This window comes from Cetorhinus maximus, unplaced genomic scaffold, assembly GCF_964194155.1.
Source record: "Cetorhinus maximus unplaced genomic scaffold, sCetMax3.hap1.1 HAP1_SCAFFOLD_2393, whole genome shotgun sequence".
NCBI lineage: Eukaryota > Metazoa > Chordata > Chondrichthyes > Lamniformes > Cetorhinidae > Cetorhinus > Cetorhinus maximus.
In genome coordinates, this window is record NW_027598332.1 from 1,262 (window position 1) to 24,420 (window position 23,159).

At 51.8% G+C, this 23,159-nt stretch overlaps 1 protein-coding gene across 1 annotated transcript in view; it reads left to right on the forward strand.

Moving 5' to 3' along the window:
- Nucleotides 1-13,149: 13,149 nt before the first annotated feature.
- LOC144677317 (serine/threonine-protein phosphatase 6 regulatory ankyrin repeat subunit C-like) overlaps nt 13,150-23,159 on the forward strand; it is a gene marked incomplete at its 5' end in the record, with an annotated part of 31,525 nt that continues 21,515 nt past the window's right edge. Inside the window, 5 exons of the mRNA XM_078537454.1 lie at nt 13,150-13,254; nt 15,409-15,487; nt 17,000-17,070; nt 17,635-17,835; nt 21,895-21,982. Coding sequence (XP_078393580.1) covers nt 13,150-13,254; nt 15,409-15,487; nt 17,000-17,070; nt 17,635-17,835; nt 21,895-21,982 — 544 coding nt within the window. The remainder of the gene's footprint in view (nt 13,255-15,408; nt 15,488-16,999; nt 17,071-17,634; nt 17,836-21,894; nt 21,983-23,159) is intronic.

A 23,159-nucleotide genomic window follows, 5' to 3' on the forward strand; every position in this document is an offset into this window, starting at 1 on the left:
CCTCTATTATTGGGGTTTAAATCCCTCTATTATTGGGGTTTAAGTCCCTCTATTATTGGGGTTTAAATCCCTCTATTATTGGGGTTTAAGTCCCTCTATTATTGGGGTTTAAATCCCTCTATTATTGGGGTTTAAGTCCCTCTATTATTGGGGTTTAAATCCCTCTATTATTGGGGTTTAAATCCCTCTATTATTCGGGTTTAAATCCCTCTATTATTCGGGTTTAAATCCCTCTATTATTGGGGCTAAAATCCCTCAATTATTGGGGTTTAAATCCCTCTATTATTCGGGTTTATATACCTCAGTTATTGGGGTTTAAGTCCCTCTATTATTGGGGTTTAAGTCCCTCTATTATTGGGGTTTAAGTCCCTCTATTATTGGGGTTTAAGTCCCTCTATTATTGGGGTTTAAGTCCCTCTATTATTGGGGTTTAAGTCCCTCTATTATTGGGGTTTAAGTCCCTCTATTATTGGGGTTTAAGTCCCTCTATTATTGGGGTTTAAATCCCTCTATTATTGGGGTTTAAGTCCCTCTATTATTGGGGTTTAACTCCCTCTATTATTGGGGTTTAACTCCCTCTATTATTGGGGTTTAACTCCCTCTATTATTGGGGTTTAACTCCCTCTATTATTGGGGTTTAAATCCCTCTATTATTGGGGTTTAAATCCCTCTATTATTGGGGTTTAAATCCCTCACTTATTTGAGTTTAAATCCCTCTATTATTTGTGTTTAAATCCCTTTATTATTTGTGTTTAAATCCCTCTATTATTGGGGTTTAAATCCCTCTATTATTGGGGTTTAAGTCCCTCTATTATTGGGGTTTAAGTCCCTCTATTATTGGGGTTTAAGTCCCTCTATTATTGGGGTTTAAATCCCTCTATTATTGGGGTTTAAGTCCCTCTATTATTGGGGTTTAACTCCCTCTATTATTGGGGTTTAACTCCCTCTATTATTGGGGTTTAACTCCCTCTATTATTGGGGTTTAACTCCCTCTATTATTGGGGTTTAAATCCCTCTATTATTGGGGTTTAAATCCCTCTATTATTGGGGTTTAAATCCCTCACTTATTTGAGTTTAAATCCCTCTATTATTTGTGTTTAAATCCCTTTATTATTTGTGTTTAAATCCCTCTATTATTGGGGTTTAAATCCCTCTACTATTGGGGTTTAATTACATCAGTTATTGGGGTTTAAATCCCTCAGTTATTGGGGCTGAAATCCCTCAATTATTGGGGCTGAAATCCCTCAATTATTGGGGCTGAAATCCCTCAATTATTGGGGCTGAAATCCCTCAATTATTGGGGCTGAAATCCCTCAATTATTGGGGCTGAAATCCCTCAATTATTGGGGCTGAAATCCCTCAATTATTGGGGTTGAAATCCCTCAATTATTGGGGCTGAAATCCCTCAATTATTGGGGCTGAAATCCCTCAATTATTGGGGTTTAAATACCTCTTATATTGGAGTTTAAATTCCTCTATTATTGGGGATTAAATCCCTCACTTATTGGGGTTTAAGTCCCTCTATTATTGGGGTTTAAGTCCCTCTATTATTGGGGTTTAAGTCCCTCTATTATTGGGGTTTAAGTCCCTCTATTATTGGGGTTTAAGTCCCTCTATTATTGGGGTATAAATCCCTCTATTGGGGTTTAAATCCCTCTATTATTGGGGTTTAAATCCCTCTATTATTGGGGTTAAAATCCCTCTGTTGGGGTTAAAATCCCTGTTGTTGGGTTAAAATCCCTCTGTTGTTGGGGTTAAAATCCCTCTGTTGTTGGGGTTAAAATCCCTCTGTTGTTGGGGTTAAAATCCCTCTGTTGGGGTTAAAATCCCTCTGTTGTTGGGGTTAAAATCCCTCTGTTGTTGGGGTTAAAATCCCTCTGTTGGGGTTTAAATCCCTCTATTATTGGGGTTTAAATCCCTCTATTATTGGGGTTTAAATCCCTCTATTATTGGGGTTTAAATCCCTCTGTTATTGGGGTTTCAATCCCTCTATTATTGGGGTTTCAATCCCTCTATTATTGGGGTTTCAATCCCTCAATTATTGGGGCTGTGATCCCTCAATTATTGGGGTTTAAATACCTCAGATATTGGGGTTAAACTCCCTCTGTTGTTAGGGTTTAAATCCCTCTATTATTGGGGTTTAAATCCCTCTATTATTGGGGTTTAAATCCCTCCATTATTGGGGTTTAAATCCCTCCATTATTGGGCTTTCAATCCCTCTATTATTGGGGTTTCAATCTCTCAATTATTGGGGTTGAAATCCTTCAATTATTGGGGTTTACATCACTCAATTATTGAGGCTGAAATCCCTCAATTATTGGGGTTTACGTCCCTCAATTATTGGGGTTTTAATCCATGTGTTCCCAGTGGTTTAAATCCTCAATTATTGGAGTTTTAATCTCTGTGTTCCTGGGGGTTTAAATCCTCGATTATTGGGGTTTTAATCTCTGTGTTCCTGGGGGTTTAAATCCTCAATTATTGGGGTTTTAATCTGTGTTCCTGGGGGTTTAAATCCTCAATTATTGGGGTTTTAATCTCTGTGTCCCTGTGGTTTAAATCCTCAATTATTGGGGTTTTAATCTCTGTGTTCTCAGTGGTTTAAATCCTCAATTATTGGGGTTTTAATCTCTGTGTTCCCAATGGTTTAAATCCTCAATTATTGGGGTTTTAATCTCTGTGTTCTCAGTGGTTTAAATCCTCAATTATTGGAGTTTTAATCTCTGTGTTCCCGGGGTTTAAATCCTCAATTATTGGGGTTTTAATCTCTGTGTTCCCGTGGTTTTAAATCCTCAATTATTGGGGTTTTAATCTCTGTGTTCCCGGGGTTTAAATCCTCAATTATTGGGGTTTTAATCTCTGTGTTCCCAATGGTTTAAATCCTCAATTATTGGGGTTTTAATCTCTGTGTTCTCAGTGGTTTAAATCCTCAATTATTGGAGTTTTAATCTCTGTATTCCCGGGGTTTTAAATCCTCAGTTATTGGGGTTTTAATCTCTGTGTTCCCGGGGGTTTAAATCCTCAATTATTGGGGTTTTAATCTCTGTGTTCCCGGGGGTTTAAATCCTCAATTATTGGAGTTTTAATCTGTGTTCCCAGGGGTTTAATTCCTCAATTATTGGGGTTTTAACCTCTGTGTTCCCAGGGGTTTAAATCCTCAATTATATTGGGATTTAGTTGCTGTGTTATTTTAATCCTCAATTATACTGGGGTTCAATCCGCGTATCATCGGGGGTGTCGGTCCGCGTATCGCCGGGGGTTTCGGTCCGCGTATCACCGGGGGTTTCGCTCCGCGTATCACCGGGGGTTTCGGTCCGTGTATCACCGGGGGTTTCGGTCCGCGTATCACCGGGGGTTTCGGTCCGCGTATCACCGGGGGTGTCGGTCCGCGTATCGCCGGGGTTGTCGGTCCGCGTATCACCGGGGGTGTCGGTCCGCGTATCATCCGGGGTTTCGGTCCGCGTATCACCGGGGGTTTCGGTCCGCGTATCACCGGGGGTGTCGGTCCGCGTATCGTAAGGAGTTTTGGTCCGCCTATCGTCGGGGGTTTCGGTCCGCGTATCGTCAGGGGTTTCGGTCCGCGTATCACCGGGGGTTTCGGTCCGCGTATCACCGGGGGTTTCGGTCCGCGTATCACCGGGGGTTTCGGTCCGCGTAACGTCGGGGGTTTCGGTCCGCGTATCGTCAGGGGTTTCGGTCCGCATATCATCGGGGGTGTGCGCCCCATTGAGGGTCTGCGTCCCCATCGGGGGTTGGTGTACCCCGTTACTGGGTTATAATGTGTGGGTTTTTGGGGTTTGGCTCCTCTGTATTGGTCTTCTGACAGCTGCTATTGACTTTGGGCATTGATGCACGTGAAGAATATCTTCAAAACCCAGTAGTGCTAGTTTTCAATCCGATTTATTGTGCCTGAAATCTACTTCAATGCTTCAAAGATATATCTTCACTTCTCAGCGATTTAACTCACTGGTTTAAAAGTTTACTTACGATGCGATTAAATCCAGGAGCAGATTCAAAGGGGCTGAATGGCCTCCTCCTGTTCCTCTGTAACAGGCTCGAGGAGGGGGCTGAATGGTCCCTACAACCCTCCCTATCTCTGTAACCTCCTCCAGCCCCTACACCCCTCCCTATCTCTGTAATCCCCTCCAGTCCCTACAACCCTCCCTATCTCTGTAACCTCCTCCAGCCCCTACACCCCTCCCTATCTCTATAACCTCCTCCAGCCCCTACAACCCTCCCTATCTCTGTAACCTCCTCCAGTCCCCTACAACCCTCCCTATCCCTGTAACCTCCTCCAGCCCCCTACAACCCTCCCTATCTCTGTAACCTCCTCCAGCCCCTACAACCCTCCCTATCTCTGTAACCTCCTCCAGACCCTACAACCCTCCCTATCTCTGTAACCTCCTCCAGCCCCTCCAACCCTCCCTATCTCTGTAACCTCCTCCAGCCCCTACACCCCTCCCTATCTCTGTAACCTCCTCCAGCCCCTACAACCCTCCCTATCTCTGTAACCTCCTCCAGCCCCTACAACCCTCTCTATCTCTGTCACCTCCTCCAGCCCCTACACCCACCCTATCTCTGTAACCTCCTCCAGCCCCTACACCCTCCCTATCTCTGTAACCTCCTCCAGCCCATACAACCCACCCTATCTCTGTAACCTCCTCCAGCCCCTACAACCCTCCCTATCTCTGTAACCTCCTCCAGCCCCCACAACCCTCCCTATCTCTGTAACCTCCTCCAGCCCCTACAACCCTCCCTATCTCTGTAACCTCCTCCAGCCCCTACAACCCTCCCTATTTCTGTAACCTCCTCCAGCCCCTACAACCCTCCCTATCTCTGTAACCTCCTCCAGCACCTGCAACCCTCCCTATCTCTGTAACCTCCTCCAGCCCCTGCGACCCTCCCTATCTCTGTAACCTCCTCCAGCCCCCTACAACCCTCCCTATCTCTCTAACCTCTTCCAGCCCTGACAACCCTCCCTATCTCTGTAACCTCCTCCAGCCCCTGTGACCCTCCCTATCTCTGTAACCTCCTCCAGTCTCAACAAGCCTCCATATCTCTGTACCCTCCTCCAGCCCCTACAACCCTCCCTATCTCTGTAACCTCCTCCAGCCCCTACAACCCTCCCTATCTCTGTTATCTCCTCCAGCCCCTACAACCCTCCTATGTCTGTAACCTCCTCCAGTCTCATCAAGCCTCCAAGGCCACTAAACTCCAATTCCCGCCTCTCATGCATTCTCCCTGGTTTCCATTGCTGCACCATTGGCAGCCGTGCCTTCAGCTGCCTGGGCCCTGATTCTTGAAAATTCCCTCCCTCAACCCGTCTCCCCGTGTCTCTCTGCCTGTCTCTCTCTCTCTCTCTGCCTGTCTCTCTCTCTCACTCGCTCTCTGCCTGCCTCTCTCTCTCTCTTCCCCCACCCCCCCTTCTAAGACACGCTCCTTAAAACCTACCTGTCTGTCTGAGCTTTTGATCCGCTATCCCTAATATCTCCTCACGTGGCTCGGGGTGAAATTGTGCCTGATAATCACTCCTTGGTAGTGTTACCTTGTGTTATAGGTGCTGTGTAACTGCAAGTTGTTGTTTACATGCCTGGACACACCAAAGCTGATGGGGAGCAGCTGAAAGGCTTCCTCAGTTCCAGCGCCAGTATAGGAGCCTCGGGGTCTAATTTAGTCCCTGCCCTGAGCCTTGTTTTGGTGTTTTTTCGTTGTGCCAGGCGGTGATGTGGCAGCGAGCGGAATGCTCTTGGTACCAGCTGGCAAAACAACCCGAGAGTCCGGACATAAAAACAAAACTCTTGATAAATTAAACACGTGCGATCCAGCAAACGCCAGCAGAATAACAGTCGACGGTTCCTGTGTGCCTTGCCTTGGTCAGCTGCAACTGTTTGGGAGGCAGTAATTTAATTTAGTCCCTGTCTGATTCACAGCAAAGCCGTTGACATCAGCATGGACAGATTCGTTGTTTCTGTAGGGGACAAAAACGTCTCTCATTTCCATGGTGCCTTTTAGCCTAATGTCCGAAAGCACACGAGTACTTTTTTTTTGTAGTACAGCCACTGATGTAATGTTGGAAACACAGCAGCCAATTTGCGCACAGCAAGATCCCAAACAGCAATATCATAGCAACCTGGTTGTCAGTGTGATGTCGGAGGGTCAGCGCTGAGGGAGCGCCGCACTGTCGGACGGTCGGCGCTGAGGGAGCGCCGCGCTGTCGGAGGGTCAGTGCTGAGGGAGCGCCGCACTGTCGGAGGGTCAGCGCTGAGGGAGCGCCGCGCTGTCCAAGGGTCGGCGCTGAGGGAGCGCCGCGCTGTCGGAGGGTCAGCGCTGAGGGAGCGCCGCGCTGTCGGAGCCTCAGCGCTGGAGGAGCGCCGCGCTGTCGGAGGCTCAGCGCTGAGGGAGCACCGCGCTGTCGGAGGCTCAGCGCTGAGGGAGCGCCGCGCTGTCGGAGGCTCAGCGCTGAGGGAGAACCGCGCTGTCGGAGGGTCAGCGCTGAGGGAGCGCCGCACTGTCGGAGGGTCAGCGCTGAGGGAGCGCTGCGCTGTTGGAGGGTCAGCGCTGAGGGAGCGCCGCACTGTGGGAGGGTCAGCGCTGAGGGAGCGCCACACTGTCGGAGGGTCAGCGCTGAGGGTGCGCCGCACTGTCGGAGGGTCAGTGCTGAGGGAGCGCCGCGCTGTTGGAGGGTCAGCGCTGAGGGAGCACCGCACTGTCGGAGGGTCAGCGCTGAGGGAGCGCCGCACTGTCGGAGGGTCAGCGCTGAGGGAGCGCTGCACTGTCGGAGGGTCAGCGCTGAGGGAGCGCTGCACTGTCAGAGGGTCAGCGCTGAGGGAGCGCTGCGCTGTTGGAGGGTCAGCGCTGAGGGAGCGCTGCACTGTGGGAGGGTCAGCGCTGAGGGAGCGCCGCACTGTGGGAGGGTCAGCGCTGAGGGAGCGCCGCACTGTGGGAGGGTCAGCGCTGTTGGAGGGTCAGCGCTGAGGGAGCGCCGCACTGTGGGAGGGTCAGCGCTGAGGGAGTGCTGCGTTGTGGGAGGCTCCATTTTTTGAAAGTGGTGTTAAGCTGCCCCCTCGGGTGGGTGTAAACGGTTTTAACGGGTGTAAATGGCACTATTTCGAGGGAGTGCTGTGGCATTTCTGTCCCGTGCCCTGGGGTCAGTGTTTATTTTTGTTACCCAGTCCCCCTGACTGATAATCTGGGCCCTCGATCACATTTGCTGCCCTGTGTGGGATCTTGCTGTGCACAGACTGGCTGCCTCGTTTCCTACATGACCACAGTTGAGAAAAAAGGAAGCTGCGTTGCCTGTGAAGCTGGGGTGGGGGCCTGGGACGTCCCGAGGTTGCGAAAGGGGTGAGAGATTTGCGAGTCCTTTAGCCTGCGACTGTAAGCTACAGTCTGAGACAACAGGCTGACAGTTGGAGGGGTGTTTGGCGGAGGTTGTGTTGAGTTTAGGTGGGTCTCCGTGTGCCGAGGAGTGCTCGCTGCTGCCTGACTCCCCATGAGCTTTGCTCATCACCTGCTGTGGTCAGCACTCACATTGGCACCTGGACCAGTCCGGAGTTGAACCGGACTCCAAGCCACTGGCTGCTCTGGCCCCCCCCGGAGACCGTTCGGGCGCCTCCCTCTGGAAGCCTCACAAAGTACCTGTGCCCAGTTCACTGGCTGTTGGGTGGCCAATCAGGACTGTCCCAGGGGAATTGCATCATTGCCTGGTTCAGGTTTTAGGGCCAGTGAAGCTGGGGTGACCCCGTGTGGGGGGTCGGGTACGGGTGAGAACTGGGTTTCTGTTTGGGATCCGTGTCCAGCGCTCCCTCCCGCTGCCCAGTGCAGACTAGACAGGTACCTACCCTCAGTCCTGAGGGGTACGAGACCAGAACCAGGGGGCCATCCATATAAGACAATCATTAATAAATCCGTTCAGAGAAATTCATTACCTCCTACAATCCTCCCTATCTCTGTAACCTCCTCCAGCCCCTACAACCCTCCCTATCTCTGTAACCTCCTCCAGTCCCTACAACCCTCCCTATCTCTGTAACCTCCTCCAGCCCCCTACACCCCTCCCTATCTCTGTAACCTCCTCCAGTCCCTACAACCCTCCCTATCTCTGTAACCTCCTCCAGTCCCTACAACCCTCCCTATCTCTGTAACCTCCTCCAGTCCCTACAACCCTCCCTATCTCTGTAACCTCCTCCAGTCCCTACAACCCTCCCTATCTCTGTAACCTCCTCCAGTCCCTACAACCCTCCCTATCTCTGTAACCTCCTCCGACCCCTGCACCTCTCCCTATCTCTGTAACCTCCTCCAGCCCCATGACCCTCCCTATCTCTGTAACCTCCTCCAGCCCCATGACCCTCCCTATCTCTGTCACCTCCTCCAGCCCCATGACCCTCCCTATCTCTGTCACCTCCTCCAGCCCCTACAACCCTCCCTATCTCTGTCACCTCCTCCAGCCCCTACACCTCTCCCTATCTCTGTAACCTCCTCCAGCCCCTACAACCCTCTCTATCTCTGTAACCTCCTCCAGCACCTACAACCCTCCCTATCTCTGTAACCTCCTCCAGCCCCTACAACCCTCCCTATCTCTGTAACCTCCTCCAGCCCCATGACCCTCCCTACCTCTGTCACCTCCTCCAGCCCCGTGACCCTCCCTATCTCTGTAACCTACTCCAGCCCTGACAACTCTCCCTACCTCTGTAACCTCCTCCAGCCCCTACAACCCTCCCTATCTCTGTAACCTCCTCCAGACCCTACAACCCTCCCTATCTCTGTCACCTCCTCCAGCCCCTACAACCCTCCCTATCTCTGTAACCTCCTCCAGCCCCTACAACCCTCCCTATCTCTGTAACCTCCTCCAGCCCCTACAACCCTCTCTATCTCTGTAACCTCCTCCAGCCCCTACATCCCTCCCTATCTCTGTAACCTCCTCCAGCCCCTACACCCCTCCCTATCTCTGTCACCTCCTCCAGCCCCTACAACCCTCCCTATCTCTGTAACCTCCTCCAGCCCCTACAACCCTCCCTATCTCTGTAACCTCCTCCAGCCCCTACAACCCTCCCTATCTCTAACCTCCTCCAGCCCCTACAACCCTCCCTATCTCTGTAACCTCCTCCAGCCCCTACACCCCTCCCTATCTCTGTAACCTCCTCCAGCCCTTATGACCTTCCGAGATCTCTGCGCTCCTCCAATCCCAGCCTCTTGTGTACTCTCTCCATTCCCCCCCACACCCCACCTCACTGACTCCCATCGCTCTCCCATCGGCGGCCGTGCCTTCAGCTGCCTTGGGGGGGCGGCCCCCAGCTCTGGAATTCCCTCCCTCAACCAGGAGGGATTTTCCACGTGCAGTTAGCTTGGCCGTATCTGGATGAATGTCCTCCCTCAGCGAGCTCCAGCGGAGAGGGTCCTGTAAAACCCAGTGGCTTCTGAGCCTCCATTCTCCATCGTCATCACTGGTTAGAGCAGAGCTGGAGCACGGAGGGCACCAGGAAAGGCGATTGGGTACAGAGTGGAGGCTGGTACAATGGGGCCCGAGGAGGGGGCGGGGCCGGAGGGGGAGGGGGAGGGGCCGGAGGAGGAGGGGGCCGGAGCCAAGTGGGAATTGTTCCCCTTGGAACTGAGGGGGTTAACAGGAAACTTAATGGAAGCTGCGAGATGAGCAGAGGTTTTGATAGCGGCGCCGATGGAGAAAAGCTGCCCCCTTTGGGGAGAGGGGCAATAACCAGAAGCCCCCGATTTAAAACCATTGGTAAACCATCGAGAGAGGAGATGGGGAGGAACCTTTAATCCCAGAGAGTGTGTGGCCTGGGATCGGGAATGTTCGACTTGAGGCTGAATCTGTGAATGATTTCAGAGGGGAGTTAGACAAGTGCTTGAGGATGAGGAACAGCCAGGGAAGCGACGTAGTACAGGCACAATGGGCTGAATGGCCTCCCGTGCTGTAATTTTCTTTTTTTTAAAGAACAATCCTGTGGTGAATAACAAGCTGGAAGCAGTTACACCTCCCCCTCTGACTGCACCTGTAACGAGAGGCTGGATATCAGCAATCCTCTGATACCATAAGATCATAAGGAGCAAGAGGAGGCCATTCGGCCCCTCGAGCCTGCTCCCCCATTCAATAAGATCAGGGCTGATCTGATTGTGGCCTCAACTCCACTTTCCTGTCTGTCCCCCACCCCCATAACCCTCAACCCCCTCGTCGATCAGAAACCCGTCTCACTCGGCCTCGAATATATTCACTGACCCGGCCTCCGCTGCTCTCTGGGGGTGGGGGGAGAGAGAATTCCACAGACTGACCACCCTCTGAGAGAAGGAATTCCTCCTCGTCTCCGTCTTCAATGGGAGACCCCTTATTCTGAAACTGTGCCCCCCCTCCCCCCCTCGTTCTAGATTCCCCCACGAGGTGGGGGAGGGGGAAACATCCTCTCAGTATCCACCCTGTCAAACTCCCTCCTCCTCGCAGAATCTGATCTGTTTCAATAAGATCACCTCTCGTTCTTCTAAACTCCCAATGGGTACAGGCCCAACCTGTTGTCATTACCAATTTAATTTTGTCCTGCGAAAGAGTTTTGCTTTTTAAATCTCTCAGATTAACTCCCAACCCCACACCAGAATCCTCCCTCTCCCATAGCCACCACAGCTCGCAGGTTTTGAGGGCTCAGGCGGCTGTTGGGGTGTTCAGTATTGGCCAAAGCTCCCCTTGGACGCAGGTTGGGGAAGTGGGGGCTGGGCAGGAGGGGTGGGGAGAGAATATGTCTGCCCCAGTTTCTATCCACAGGCTCAGCATCAGTTGTGATTCTCACCCAGCAACTTCCTCTGCAGAAATGTCCTGGAAATTGTTCGGTCCGAATCTGAATGATTCCCTCTCAGGCAGCGCATTCCAGATCTTAACGCCTCGATTGACCCTGTCTCCACCACACTCTCAGGCAGCACATTCCAGGCCCTAACGCCTCGATTGACCCTGTCTCCACCACACTCTCAGGCAGCACATTCCAGACCCTAACGCCTCGAATGAACCTGTCTCCACCACACTCTCAGGCAGCGCATTCCAGACCCTAACGCCTCGATTGACCCTGTCTCCACCACACTCTCAGGCAGCACATTCCAGATCCTAACGCCTCGAATGAACCTGCCTCCACCACACTTTCAGGCAGCGCATTCCAGATCCTAACGCCTCGAATGAACCTGCCTCCACCACACTTTCAGGCAGCGCATTCCAGACCCTAACGCCTCGATTGACCCTGTCTCCCCCACACTCTCAGGCAGCACATTCCAGACCCTAACGCCTCGATTGACCCTGTCTCCCCCACACTCTCAGGCAGCACATTCCAGATCCTAACGCCTCGATTGAACCCGTCTCCACCACACTCTCAGGCAGCACATTCCAGATCCTAACGCCTCGATTGAACCCGTCTCCACCACACTCTCAGGCAGCACATTCCAGACCCTAACCACTGATTTCTCCTCATGTGTCTGTTGCTTCTTTTGCCAATAACCTTAAATCTGTGCTTTGTAAGTTTTCGATATGAATGAATGAATCATAAAACGATACAGCCCAGGAGGAGGTCATTCGGCCCACTCCTCCCCCCTTGCTCTTTTTCAACCCTTCAAGTATTTATCCAATTCCCCCCCACTTTTGAAAGTTCCTATTGAATCTGCTTCCACTGCCCTTTCAGGCAGTGACACTATCCCATTACTTAGCTGCTGTTGTCAATTGATTTCACAGGAGGTAGTGTTGAAATAGGTCTCTATTTCAACGGAGCGGGTTGGGGGAGGGATGGGGAACAAGGAAAGCTCAGGACAGCGCTGACCACAGTATCAGTAAGGCAAGATACGAGGAATTATTCACTGGCTGATTGAGCTGGTCTGGAGGGACCTCGGCAACAGCTGCATGTGGCACCTTGTACAGAGTAAAACCTTCTGGAAGGTGCTTCACAAAACGAATATCAAACGACATCTCACCCTAAGTCACATGAGGAAATATTAGGGACAGGTGAACAAAGGTTCGGTCAAAGAGGACCGAGAGGAGAGAGAGGTAGGTTTAGGGAGGGGATTCCAGAGCTCGGGGGCCCCAGGCAGCTGAAGGCACGGCCGCCAATGGTGAAGCGATGGGATTCGGTGAGGGATGTGAGAGAGGCCGGAATTGGTGGAGCGCAGAGATCTCGGGGGGTCGTAGGGGCTGGAGGAGGTTACAGAGATAGGGAGGGTTGTAGGGGCTGGAGGAGGTGACAGAGATAGGGAGGGGTGTAGGGGCTGGAGGAGGTTTCAGAGATAGGGAGGGTTGTAGGGGCTGGAGGAGGTTACAGAGATAGGGAGGGGTGTAGGGGCTGGAGGAGGTTACAGAGATAGGGAGGGGTGTAGGGGCTGGAGGAGGTTACAGGGATAGGGAGGGTTGTCAGGGCTGGAGGAGGTTACAGAGATTGGGAGGGTTGTCGGGGCTGGAGGAGGTTACAGGGATAGGGAGGGTTGTAGGAGCTGGAGGAGGTTACAGAGATAGGGAGGGTTGTTGGGGTTGGAGGAGGTTACAGGGATAGGGAGGGTTGTAGGGGCTGGAAGAGGTTACAGAGATAGGGAGGGTTGTCGGGACTGGAGGAGGTTACAGGGATAGGGAGGGTTATAGGGGCTGGAGGAGGTTACAGAGATAGGGAGGGTTGTCGGGGCTGGAGGAGGTTACAGGGATAGGGAGGGTTATAGGGGCTGGAGGAGGATACAGAGGCAGGGAGGGTGCGAAGAGGTTACAGGAAGTATTTGGAGACCAGGATGAGAATTTTAAAATTGAGGTGTTTTTGCACCGGGAGCCAGTGTGGGTCAGTGAGCACAGGGGATGATGGGCGATCTGGACCCGGTGCACGTAGGGACACAGGGCAGCAGAGTTTTGTATGAGCTGAAGTTTACAGAGGGTCCTTGGGCTGCGGGCTGGAAGACCAGTTTTCAGCTTCAATCTTGGCATTGGGCAGTGATTGCTGAGCCGTGCCTAGATCAGCTTTATCTCCCTGGGTTTTAACGCTTACTTGTGCTTCAAGTTGTGCATGTGTCCGAGGACCAGGGTTTTGGTCTCTTCCTCTCCCCGTTGAATGGAATGAGTCCAGGCTGGACAGTGTCAGATGGACAAATGAGACTTGACCCGGTTTTGGTTCCCTGTAATTAACCGTGTTGCATCTCTCCCACCTTCCACTTCTGTTGCAGACACCGCTGGTCCAAGCTATCTTTAACAGGGATCGTGAAGAGGTCCGATTGTTAATTAATGAAAATGAAGATATCAACGGATTGGTATGTAGTGTCGCAGAGACCACTTTGTTTGGAGGGGTGGTGGGAGGTGCATGTTGGAGGTGGTGGGTGGTAACCGGGATGTTTGCAAATGCATTTCAAGCAGATGACACAAAAATTGGCCCTGTAGTTGATTGTGAAAAGGGTAGCTGTTGTCTCCAGAATGATATCAATGGTTGGGTTGAGCAGGCGGAGAAGAGGCAGATGGATTTCAATCCAGAGAAATGTGAGGTCATGCATGTGGGGAGGGCAAACAAAGGGAATACTCAATAAATGGGGGGATATTGAGAGGGGTTGAGGAAGGGAGAGACCTTGGATTGCATGTCCACAGGTCCCTGAAGGTGACAGGTCAGGTGGATAAGGTGGTAAAGAAAGGAATGCTTTCCGTTATTGGACGAGGTATTGAAAAGAAAAGCAGGGGGTGTAATGGTGGAACTGTATAAAACGCTGGTTAGGCCACAGCTGGAATTTTGTGTGCAGTCCTGGTCACCACATTACAGGAAGGACATTAATTTCTCTGGAGAGAGCACAGAGGAGATTGACAAGAATGTGGTCAGGGCTGGAAAATTGCAGCTATGAGGAGAGATTGGATTGGACAGGCTGGGGTTGTTTTCCTTGGAACTGAGGAGGTTGAGAAGTGACCTGATTGAGGTGTACGAGATTATGAGGGGCCTAGATAGGGTAGACAGGGATGCCCCTTTTCCTCTAGCTGAGGGGGTCAATTACCAGGGGCCACAGATTTAAGGTGAGTGGTAGAAGGATTAGAGGGGGTATGAGGAAAAACGTCTTCATCCAGAGGGCGCTGGTATCTGGTATTCGCTGTCTGGTTTGGTGGTTGAGGCAGAAACCCTCAACTCATTTAAAAGGCACCTTGATCTGCACCTGAAATGCTGTAACCTGCAAGGCTACAGACCGGGTGCTGGGAGGTGGTTAGAATGGGCAGCTAGTTTTTTATTCTTTTTCAGCCAGTGCAGACACGACGGGCTGAATGGCCTCTTTCTGTGCCTTAACTTTTCTATGGTTCTACGGCTGTGTCTCTGGGCACTAAATTTAGCTGTCTGTGGAGATTGTGACATTTAACGCAAAGGATGTTCCAATGCTTATCCCATTGGTTCTTGCCTCAAAACAAGGCAGGGACCCTCTGGGAGTGTTTTGATAGGTCACCAGATCAGTCCGAGGATCAGTGAGCAGCTCTTCCCGAGGCATTCAGTTTTGGGAATCTGCCGGCCAACAAGTGCCACAGAGATAGGGACCAGCAGAGGTCCCAGTCAAGTTGAGTTAGAGTAAGGGCTGTGAGCAACAGACTTTAAGTAAAGAGGGCCATAGGGGCAAAGGTATGTCTTTGGAGTAGTGGTGTTCTGCTTGGCATGGCCATAGATCTGAAAGTGTGCTGAGTGTACTCGGGAATCCAGGGAGAAGGAACCTCAGAAGGCGAGATTGAAGCCTTGTGAGGTGGATCATTGTTCAACCCATCCGAGTGGGAGTGAGTTTTGGAGAGAACCCCCCGGCGAGATCTTTAAAGGTGGAGTTTGGAAACCCTCGTGAGAGAGACGAAGTTTCGGTGAGATGGGTTGACTCAGTGGGACTGACGCCTGGATGGTTTGTTGAGAAATCCATGGAATCGGCTTTGGTAGCACCTGTCGTTTACTCTGTCATGTGTCATGTGGCGTGTCCGACCACGGTTCCCCTGTTAACTCACACGTACCTCATACTTCCCCCGAATTTTCGAGTACAAGGTACGTATACTAAATCGTTTTACCTTTCTCAACATGTACAGTAAAGTTTATTTTTGTTTGTTCCAAACCTGTGGAACCTTGTCTTTATTTCAAAAGCGGGTGTCGTGAATCGTAACCTTTATCTGCTTTAAACGAGCGATTAAAAATGAAAGCAAAATGCTGCAGCTGCCATAAATTGGAAATAAGAACAGGAAGCACTGGCAAAACTCAGCGGGCCTGGCAGCATGTGTGGAGAGAGAAACCGAGCTGACATTTCTCCTTCAGAACACATTAATTTCTGTTCCACTGTACTCTCTCCACGGACGCTGGGTATTTCCAGCACTTCCTGTTGTTTTATGTCTCTTGCGTAGTGCAGCTGTATCCGGGGTTATGGCAGGTGTGGGTGTGACTGATGAAAACCTCTTCACCTTTCCGTTGACAGGATCAGGACAAGCGCACCCCACTCCACGCTGCTGCTTACCTCGGTGATGTCCAGATAATAGACGTCCTTATTCAGTCCGGTAAGATGCCGCTTGCCTGAGGAGCGCGGGGTCGCTCTGCCGGGTTGTGTACTGCCAGCCTGCTCTGAGCCCCTGGTGCCACCGGTTTCTCTGCTTTGCCGCTTCTCTCGGGCCCTCATACCCGTTTTCTACCTGTGAATGGAGCCGGGGGGAGGCTGTCGGAGTGCTTTGGTGATCGTGGGTGGTGGCGGTGGGCTCATCAGAGTGCTTTGGCGATGGTGGGTGTGGAGTAGATGTGGTGAGATGGTGTGGCGTAGCGGTATTGTCACTGGGCTAGCAATCCAGAGGCCCAGGGTAACGCTCCGGGGACACGGGTTCAGATCCCACCTCAGCCACTGGAGGAGTTTAAATTCAGTTAATAAAACCTGGAATCGAGAGCGAGTCTCAGTCTCGGTGACTGTGACAACGATCATCGATTGTCGTCAAGACCCGTCTGGTTCGCTAACGTCCCCTTTAGGGGAGGGAAATCTGCCGTCCTTACCCAGATCTGGCCCTACACGTGACTCCAGACCCCCCACACACACACAGCAATGGGGGTTGACTCTTAACTGCCCCTCAAGGGCAAGTAGGGCCTTGCCAACGATGCAGTGAAAGAATAAAAAAAAGTAGGCAGTGAGGTGGGTGGGTGGGGAGTTTGTGGGTTGAGCTATGTTAAATGTGATTTTATACCTGAACTGTGCCACTGTGTAGTCCAGTATCCCAGTGAATAGGCAATGGGGGGGTGGGTCGGGGGACTGTGGGTTGAGCTATGTTAAATGTGATTTTATACCTGAACTGTGCCACTGTGTAGTCCAGTATCCCAGTGAATAGGCAGCCACAGTGCACAAAGCTGCCCAAGGCAATCTGGGGCACAGAGCAGCGAGTTGGAAGGTTTTCTGCTGTCGTTGGTGTGATCTTTACCCTGAATTGATTGATGTGCGTGTTAAAATGAGCACCAGCATTCACTGCCTTGCTTAAACACACGCCCACCAGACAGCTAAGGAGCGAGCCCCACTATGTGCTCGTTGAAATAAGCACTAGCGTTCACTGCCTTGCTTAAACACACGCCCACCAGACAGCTAAGGAGCGAGCCCCACTATGTGCTCGTTGAAATGAGCACTAGCGTTCACTGCCTTGCTTAAACACACGCCCACCAGACAGCTAAGGAGCGAGCCCCACTATGTGCTCGTTGAAATAAGCACTAGCGTTCACTGCCTTGCTTAAACACACGCCCACCAGACAGCTAAGGAGCGAGCCCCACTATGTGCTCGTTGAAATAAGCACTAGCGTTCACTGCCTTGCTTAAACACACGCCCACCAGACAGCTAAGGAGCGAGCCCCACTATGTGCTCGTTGAAATAAGCACTAGCATTCACTGCCTTGCTGAAACACACGCCCACCAGACAGCTGAGGAGCGAGCCCCACCATGTGCTTGGCATTCCCGGCTACCGTTTCGTTCGCTGCCCGAAGCAGTGGTGGACTTTACTTGTTGGCCCTGCCCAATATGCCTCTCTCTCTCTGTTTTATGCACAGGTGCTAATGTGAACGCTAAGGACAACACGTGGCTAACCCCATTGCATCGAGCCGCAGCTTCCCGTAATGAGGTAAGGAAGTGCTGCACGCGCCGAGTCCCACTCACCCTCCGCGGTGGCTCCCACACCAGCGGCACCTCGATTTTAAAACGCACATCATTGTGTTGAAGCCCCTCACCACCCCGCCCCCCCGCCCCCCCATCCCTGTCTCTCTAGCCTCCTGTGGCCTGAGTTCCCATGCGCCCCTCCAATTCCGATCTGCCGTGCGTTCCCGATTTTCAACGTCCCTTTGGAATCCCCTCTTCGACCGCACCCCTCTCCTGCTTGAGATGCTCCTTAAAAACCTAACCCCTCTCTGACCTGCCCAGCAGTTATCCGGGCCGCTCTTGTGTTGTTGTTGCCTGTGGGAGCTGTCGCATTTCCTACACCGGTGACTGCAGTGCCTTATTCGGTCTGTGAAGCGCTTTCGGGGGGCCTCTTAATGCTGCGCACGGGCGCGATATATAAACGTACGTCTTCCGTCGTTTCCAGATTTGGATGGTTTGGGAGTGCGGGGGCCACCTTGTTTGACTTGAGTGAGAAGCAGGGAGAGGAGGTGGCGAAGCGATGTGTGATGCTTGTTTATTTTTAAAACAGAGAGCTGTTAACACGTTGCTGAAGCATTCCGCTGATGTCAACGCCCGGGACAAGCACTGGCAGACGCCGCTCCATGTCGCTGCTGCTAACAAGGCCACGAAATGCACGGAGCTCCTGATCCCACTACTGAGCAGTGTGAATGTCTCTGACCGCACAGGAAGAACGGCTCTGCACCACGCAGCCTACAGCAGCCACGTGGAGGCAAGTTAACCTGCTCTGCTTTGCCCCATGCGCCTGCATTGCTGGGCTCCTTTGAGTGGGACGTGGGCAGGGCTGGAATTTGTTCCCCGTCCTTAATTGCCCCCGGAGAGGGTGGTGGTGAGCTGCCTCCTTGAACCTGTCTGGCTCAACCTTTCCATGGTGGTTTGGTACGATGAAGTGTCTGGAGTGGTAGTGTGTCACATGTAGGCCAGGCCGGGTAAGGGGGGCAGATTTCCTTCCCTAGATTTCCTTGGTGAGCCGAATGGGCTCCAGCATTTTCCCAATCACCGTTACTGAGAGACTAACTTTTCATCCTGGGTTCAGTGATTCGTTCCACCAGCTGCCGGGGTGAGATTCGAACCTGCTTTCGCCTGGGCCTCTGGATTACTCACCTGGTGACATGGCCGCTACCCTCACTGTCTCCTCCCGCATCTGTCTGTGATGTAGAATTACAGCACAGCGCAGCACACGAGGAGTGCCATTCACCCCATCCAGGTCTACACTAGCTCTCAGAGAGCAGTCACTCCCCTGCTCTTTCCCCCCCTATTCCTGGAGTACTTATCCAATTTCCTTTTGAAAGCTGCTATTGGATCTGATTCCAACACTCTAACCATACTCAGGGTGAAAAGAAAGGGTTTCCTTGTATCGCCTCAGGCCCTTTTACCGACCACTGTAATCTCTGTCCTTTGGTTATCAACCCTTCAGCCATTGGAAACACTCTACCCAAACTCTTCACCTTTTTTAAACGCCCCTTTCAAATCTCCTTGGACATCTCTCTCTGCTGACAGGAGAAGATGCCCAGTTTCTCCAGTCTGTCCCCACAATCCTGACCACCACCGTCCCTGAGACCCTTCCAGTGAACCTTGAGTATTGCTGAATAAAAGAGAGAAGCTGTCAAAGCTTTTCGTCTTGCACTCATCAGGACAGACTTGCGAGAATGCCAGAGGGAGCAGCAGCTAATGCTGCGTGAGGAGGAGGGGGAGGGGGAGGAGGGAGGGTGCTGGTTGATTGGCAAGTGGTGATTGACAGAGGCATTGCCATGGGGACTGTACCTCTTCTCTTCCCCCATCTCAAAGTGTGGTTGCCAGAGGGACACACTAATCCAGCTGGCAATCAATCCAGGGGTTTTTTTATATATATGTGTGAATTATTTTTTTGTCTTGTGGAGGCTCACACTTTGTGTCCCCAAAGCTTTCCTCTTGCTGCTAATTTTGGTCTTGACGTGCTTCTGACGTGAATTACTGGACGGTCCTAATCCCCAATGCCCGCACTGCTCACCAGCAGCTTCCTCGTGGGGCAAGTCGCTCAAGCAACTTATGGTCGGTACCACAGGAACCAAAAGAGTCACTCAGAGCAAGGAAGGAGGCCATTCAGCCCATCGAGTCCATGCCTGCTCTCCCTAGACCAATCTGCTCAGCCCCCATTCCCCCGCTCCCATCCTCGTAACCCCGTGAGTTTGTTTCTCTCGACAATCTGAGTTCCCTTCGAGAGTCCGATTTCCTTTTGGAATCATTCATCGTCTCTGCTTCCTCGTGGGCAGCGAGTTCCAGGTTGTTACCGCTCGCTGCGGAGCATAGGAAAATTGATGAAGTGGTTACTGTGGAAAATAAAAGCTCATGGTGTAGGGGGGTAACATATTGGCCTGGGTAGGAGATTGGCTGGCTAACAGGAAGCAGAGAGTAGGCATAAATGGGTCTTTTTCCGGTTGGCGGGATGTGAGGAGGGGTGTGTCACAGGGATCAGTGCTGGGGCCCCAACTGTTTACAATTTATATAAATGACTTGGATGAAGGGATGGATGTATGGCTATTAAATTTGCTGATGACACAAAGGTAGGTAGGAGAGTAAGCTGTGAGGAGAACACAAGGAGGCTATAAAAAGATATAGATAGGTTAAATGAGTGGGCGAAGATCTGGCAAATGGAGTATAATGTGGGAAAATGGTAAAAGAGAAGCATATTATCTAAATGGTGAGAGATCGCAGAGCTCTGAGGTGCAGAGGGATCTGGGTGTCCTGGTGCATGAATCACAAAAGGTTAGTAATGCAGGTACAGCAGGTAATTAGGAAAACTAATAGGATGTTATTGTTTATTGTGAGGGGAATTGATTACAAAAGTAGGGAGGTTATGCTTCAGTTGTACAGGGAATTGGTGAGACCACATCTGGAGTACTGTGTACAGCTCTGGTCTCCTTATTTAAGGGAGGATGTAAACGCGTTGGAAGCCGTTCAGAGAAGGTTTAACCAGACTAACGCCTGGAACAGGCGGGTTGTCTTCTGAGGAAAGGTCGGACAGGCTGGGTTTGTATCCGCTGGAGTTTAGAAGAGTGAGAGGCGACTTGATTGAAAGCTATAAGATCCTGAGGGGGTCTCGACAGGGGGGGATGTGGAGAGGATGTTTCCTCTTGTGGGAGAATCTAGAACTGGAGGGGGGGGTCACTGTTTAAAAATAAGGGGGTGGCCCATTTAGGACGGAGATGAGGAGAAATGTTTTCTCTCCGAGGGTGGGCGAGTCTTTGGTGGAAACAGAGTCTTTGAATGTTTTTAAGGCCGAGGTGGATAGATTTTTTAAAAATTCATTCATGGGATGTGGGCGTCGCTGGCTCGGCCAGCATTTATTGCCCATCCCTAATTGCCCTTGTTCAGAGGGCATTGAAGAGTCAACCACATAGCTGTGGGTCTGGAGTCACGTGTAGGGCCAGACCGGGATAAGGACGGCAGATTTCCCTCCCCTAAAGGGGACGTTAGTGAACCAGACGGGTTTTTACAACAATCGACAATGGTTTCATGGTCACCGTCAGAGTTTTAATTCCAGATTTTTATTGAATTCAAATTCCACCATCTGCCGTGGTGGGATTCGAACCCGGGTCCCTGGAGCATCGCCCTGGGTCTCGGGATTCCTAGCCCAGTGACAATACCACTAGGCCACTGCCTCCCCCATTCTTGGGGAGCAAGGGGGTGATAGGTTATCGGGGCTAAATGGGATGCAGATTTTAAGTCATTGTCAGATCAGCCATGACCTTATTAAATGGTGGAGCAGGCTTGAGGGGCTGAATGGCCTACTCCTGCTCCTTTTTCTTATGTTGGTATGAAACAGGGACAGGAGGAGGCCATTCGGCCCCTCGAGCCTGCTCCGCCATTTAATCAGATCATGGCAGATCTGTTTGAGTTTCGAATTCCACATTCCCACTTACCCCCAATAACCTCTGATTCTCTTGCCTAACAGGAATCTATCTACCTCTGCCTTAAAAAATTTTCAATGATCCCGCCTCCACCGCTTTCTGAGGCAGAGAGTTCCAAAGTCGCACAACGCTCAGAGAAATAAATTCCCCTCACCACTGTCCGAAAAAGGCCACCCCTAAGTTCTTCCCCTGCATCTATTGCCAAAACCCAAATCTGTGTCTCCACCCCACACCGCCACCCCCCCCACCCACAATCCCTGTCCCATCAGCTAAGGGGAACAGCTTTCCTTTATCCACCTTATCTGAACCTGTCACCATCTCGTACCCCCTCTATCCGATCTCCCCTCCATCCCCTTCGCTCCGAGGAGAACGGCCCCCGGCTTCTCCAACCCCCCACCTCATCCCTCGTACCGTTCTGGTGAACCTCCTTCCGCACCCTCTCGAGGACCCTCACGCCCACCCTGGAGCGCGGCGGTGACCAGAACTAGACACAGTCCCCTCGTCATGGACTAGCCAGAGATTTCTAAATGTTGACAGCTTCCCTGCTTTTTGTACTCAAGACTTCCATTTATGAATCGGGAGATGCTATTTGCTTTGCCAACTACTCTCTCAGAATCTTCTGCTACCTTCGAAGATGTGTGGACGTCAATCTCAAAGGCACAGCTTATAATGTGTTGAGTGCTTTGGACAGGTCCATAATCTGCTCTGTCCTCAGTGTTAGCTGGGTGATCCTCTTCTAGTGAGGATGTTTGTGCCCTTGGAGAAGGGGGTGGTGGGGTGGTGGTGGTAAAAGGTTAAATATTTTGCAGTAAAATGTCTCATCAATGCGGCTGATACTGGTGCTGGTTGAGTCTTCCTTTCTCTCTGCTGTTTTTCATCAGATGGTTCATTTGCTGTTGAATAAAGGAGCCGCTGTCGGTGCCTGTGACAAGAAGGAGCGTCAGCCCATTCACTGGGCTGCGTATACAGGTGAGTCGTGTTCACTGGGCTGCGTATACAGGCGAGTCGTGTTCACTGGGCTGCGTATACAGGCGAGTCGTGTTCACTGGGCTGCGTATACAGGCGAGTCGTGTTCACTGGGCTGCGTATGCAGGCGAGTCGTGTTCACTGGGCTGCGTATGCAGGCGAGTCGTGTTCACTGGGCTGCGTATGCAGGCGAGTCGTGTTCACTGGGCTGCGTATGCAGGCGAGTCGTGTTCACTGGGCTGCGTATACAGGCGAGTCGTGTTCACTGGGCTGCGTATACAGGCGAGTCGTGTTCACTGGGCTGCGTATACAGGCGAGTCGTGTTCACTGGGCTGCGTATACAGGCGAGTCGTGTTCACTGGGCTGCGTATACAGGCGAGTCGTGTTCACTGGGCTGCGTATACAGACGAGTCGTGTTCACTGGGCTGCGTATACAGGCGAGTCGTGTTCACTGGGCTGCGTATACAGGCGAGTCGTGTTCACTGGGCTGAGTATACAGGCGAGTCGTGTTCACTGGGCTGCGTATACAGGCGAGTCGTGTTCACTGGGCTGCGTATACAGGCGAGTCGTGTTCACTGGGCTGCGTACACAGGCGAGTCGTGTTCACTGGGCTGCGTATACAGGCGAGTCGTGTTCACTGGGCTGCGTATACAGGCGAGTCGTGTTCACTGGGCTGCGTATACAGGCGAGTCGTGTTCACTGGGCTGCGTATACAGGCGAGTCGTGTTCACTGGGCTGCGTATACAGGCGAGTCGTGTTCACTGGGCTGCGTATACAGGCGAGTCGTGTTCACTGGGCTGCGTATACAGGGGATTCGTGTTCACTGGGCTGCGTATACAGGGGATTCGTGTTCACTGGGCTGCGTATGCAGGGGATTCGTGTTCACGGCTGCGTATACAGGCGAGTCGTGTTCACTGGGCTGCGTATACAGGCGAGTCGTGTTCACTGGGCTGCGTATACAGGCGAGTCGTGTTCACTGGGCTGCGTATGCAGGCGAGTCGTGTTCACTGGGCTGCGTATGCAGGCGAGTCGTGTTCACTGGGCTGCGTATGCAGGCGAGTCGTGTTCACTGGGCTGCGTATGCAGGCGAGTCGTGTTCACTGGGCTGCGTATGCAGGGGAGTCGTGTTCGCTGGGCTGCGTATGCAGGAGGGTCGTGTTCACTGGGCTGCGTATACAGG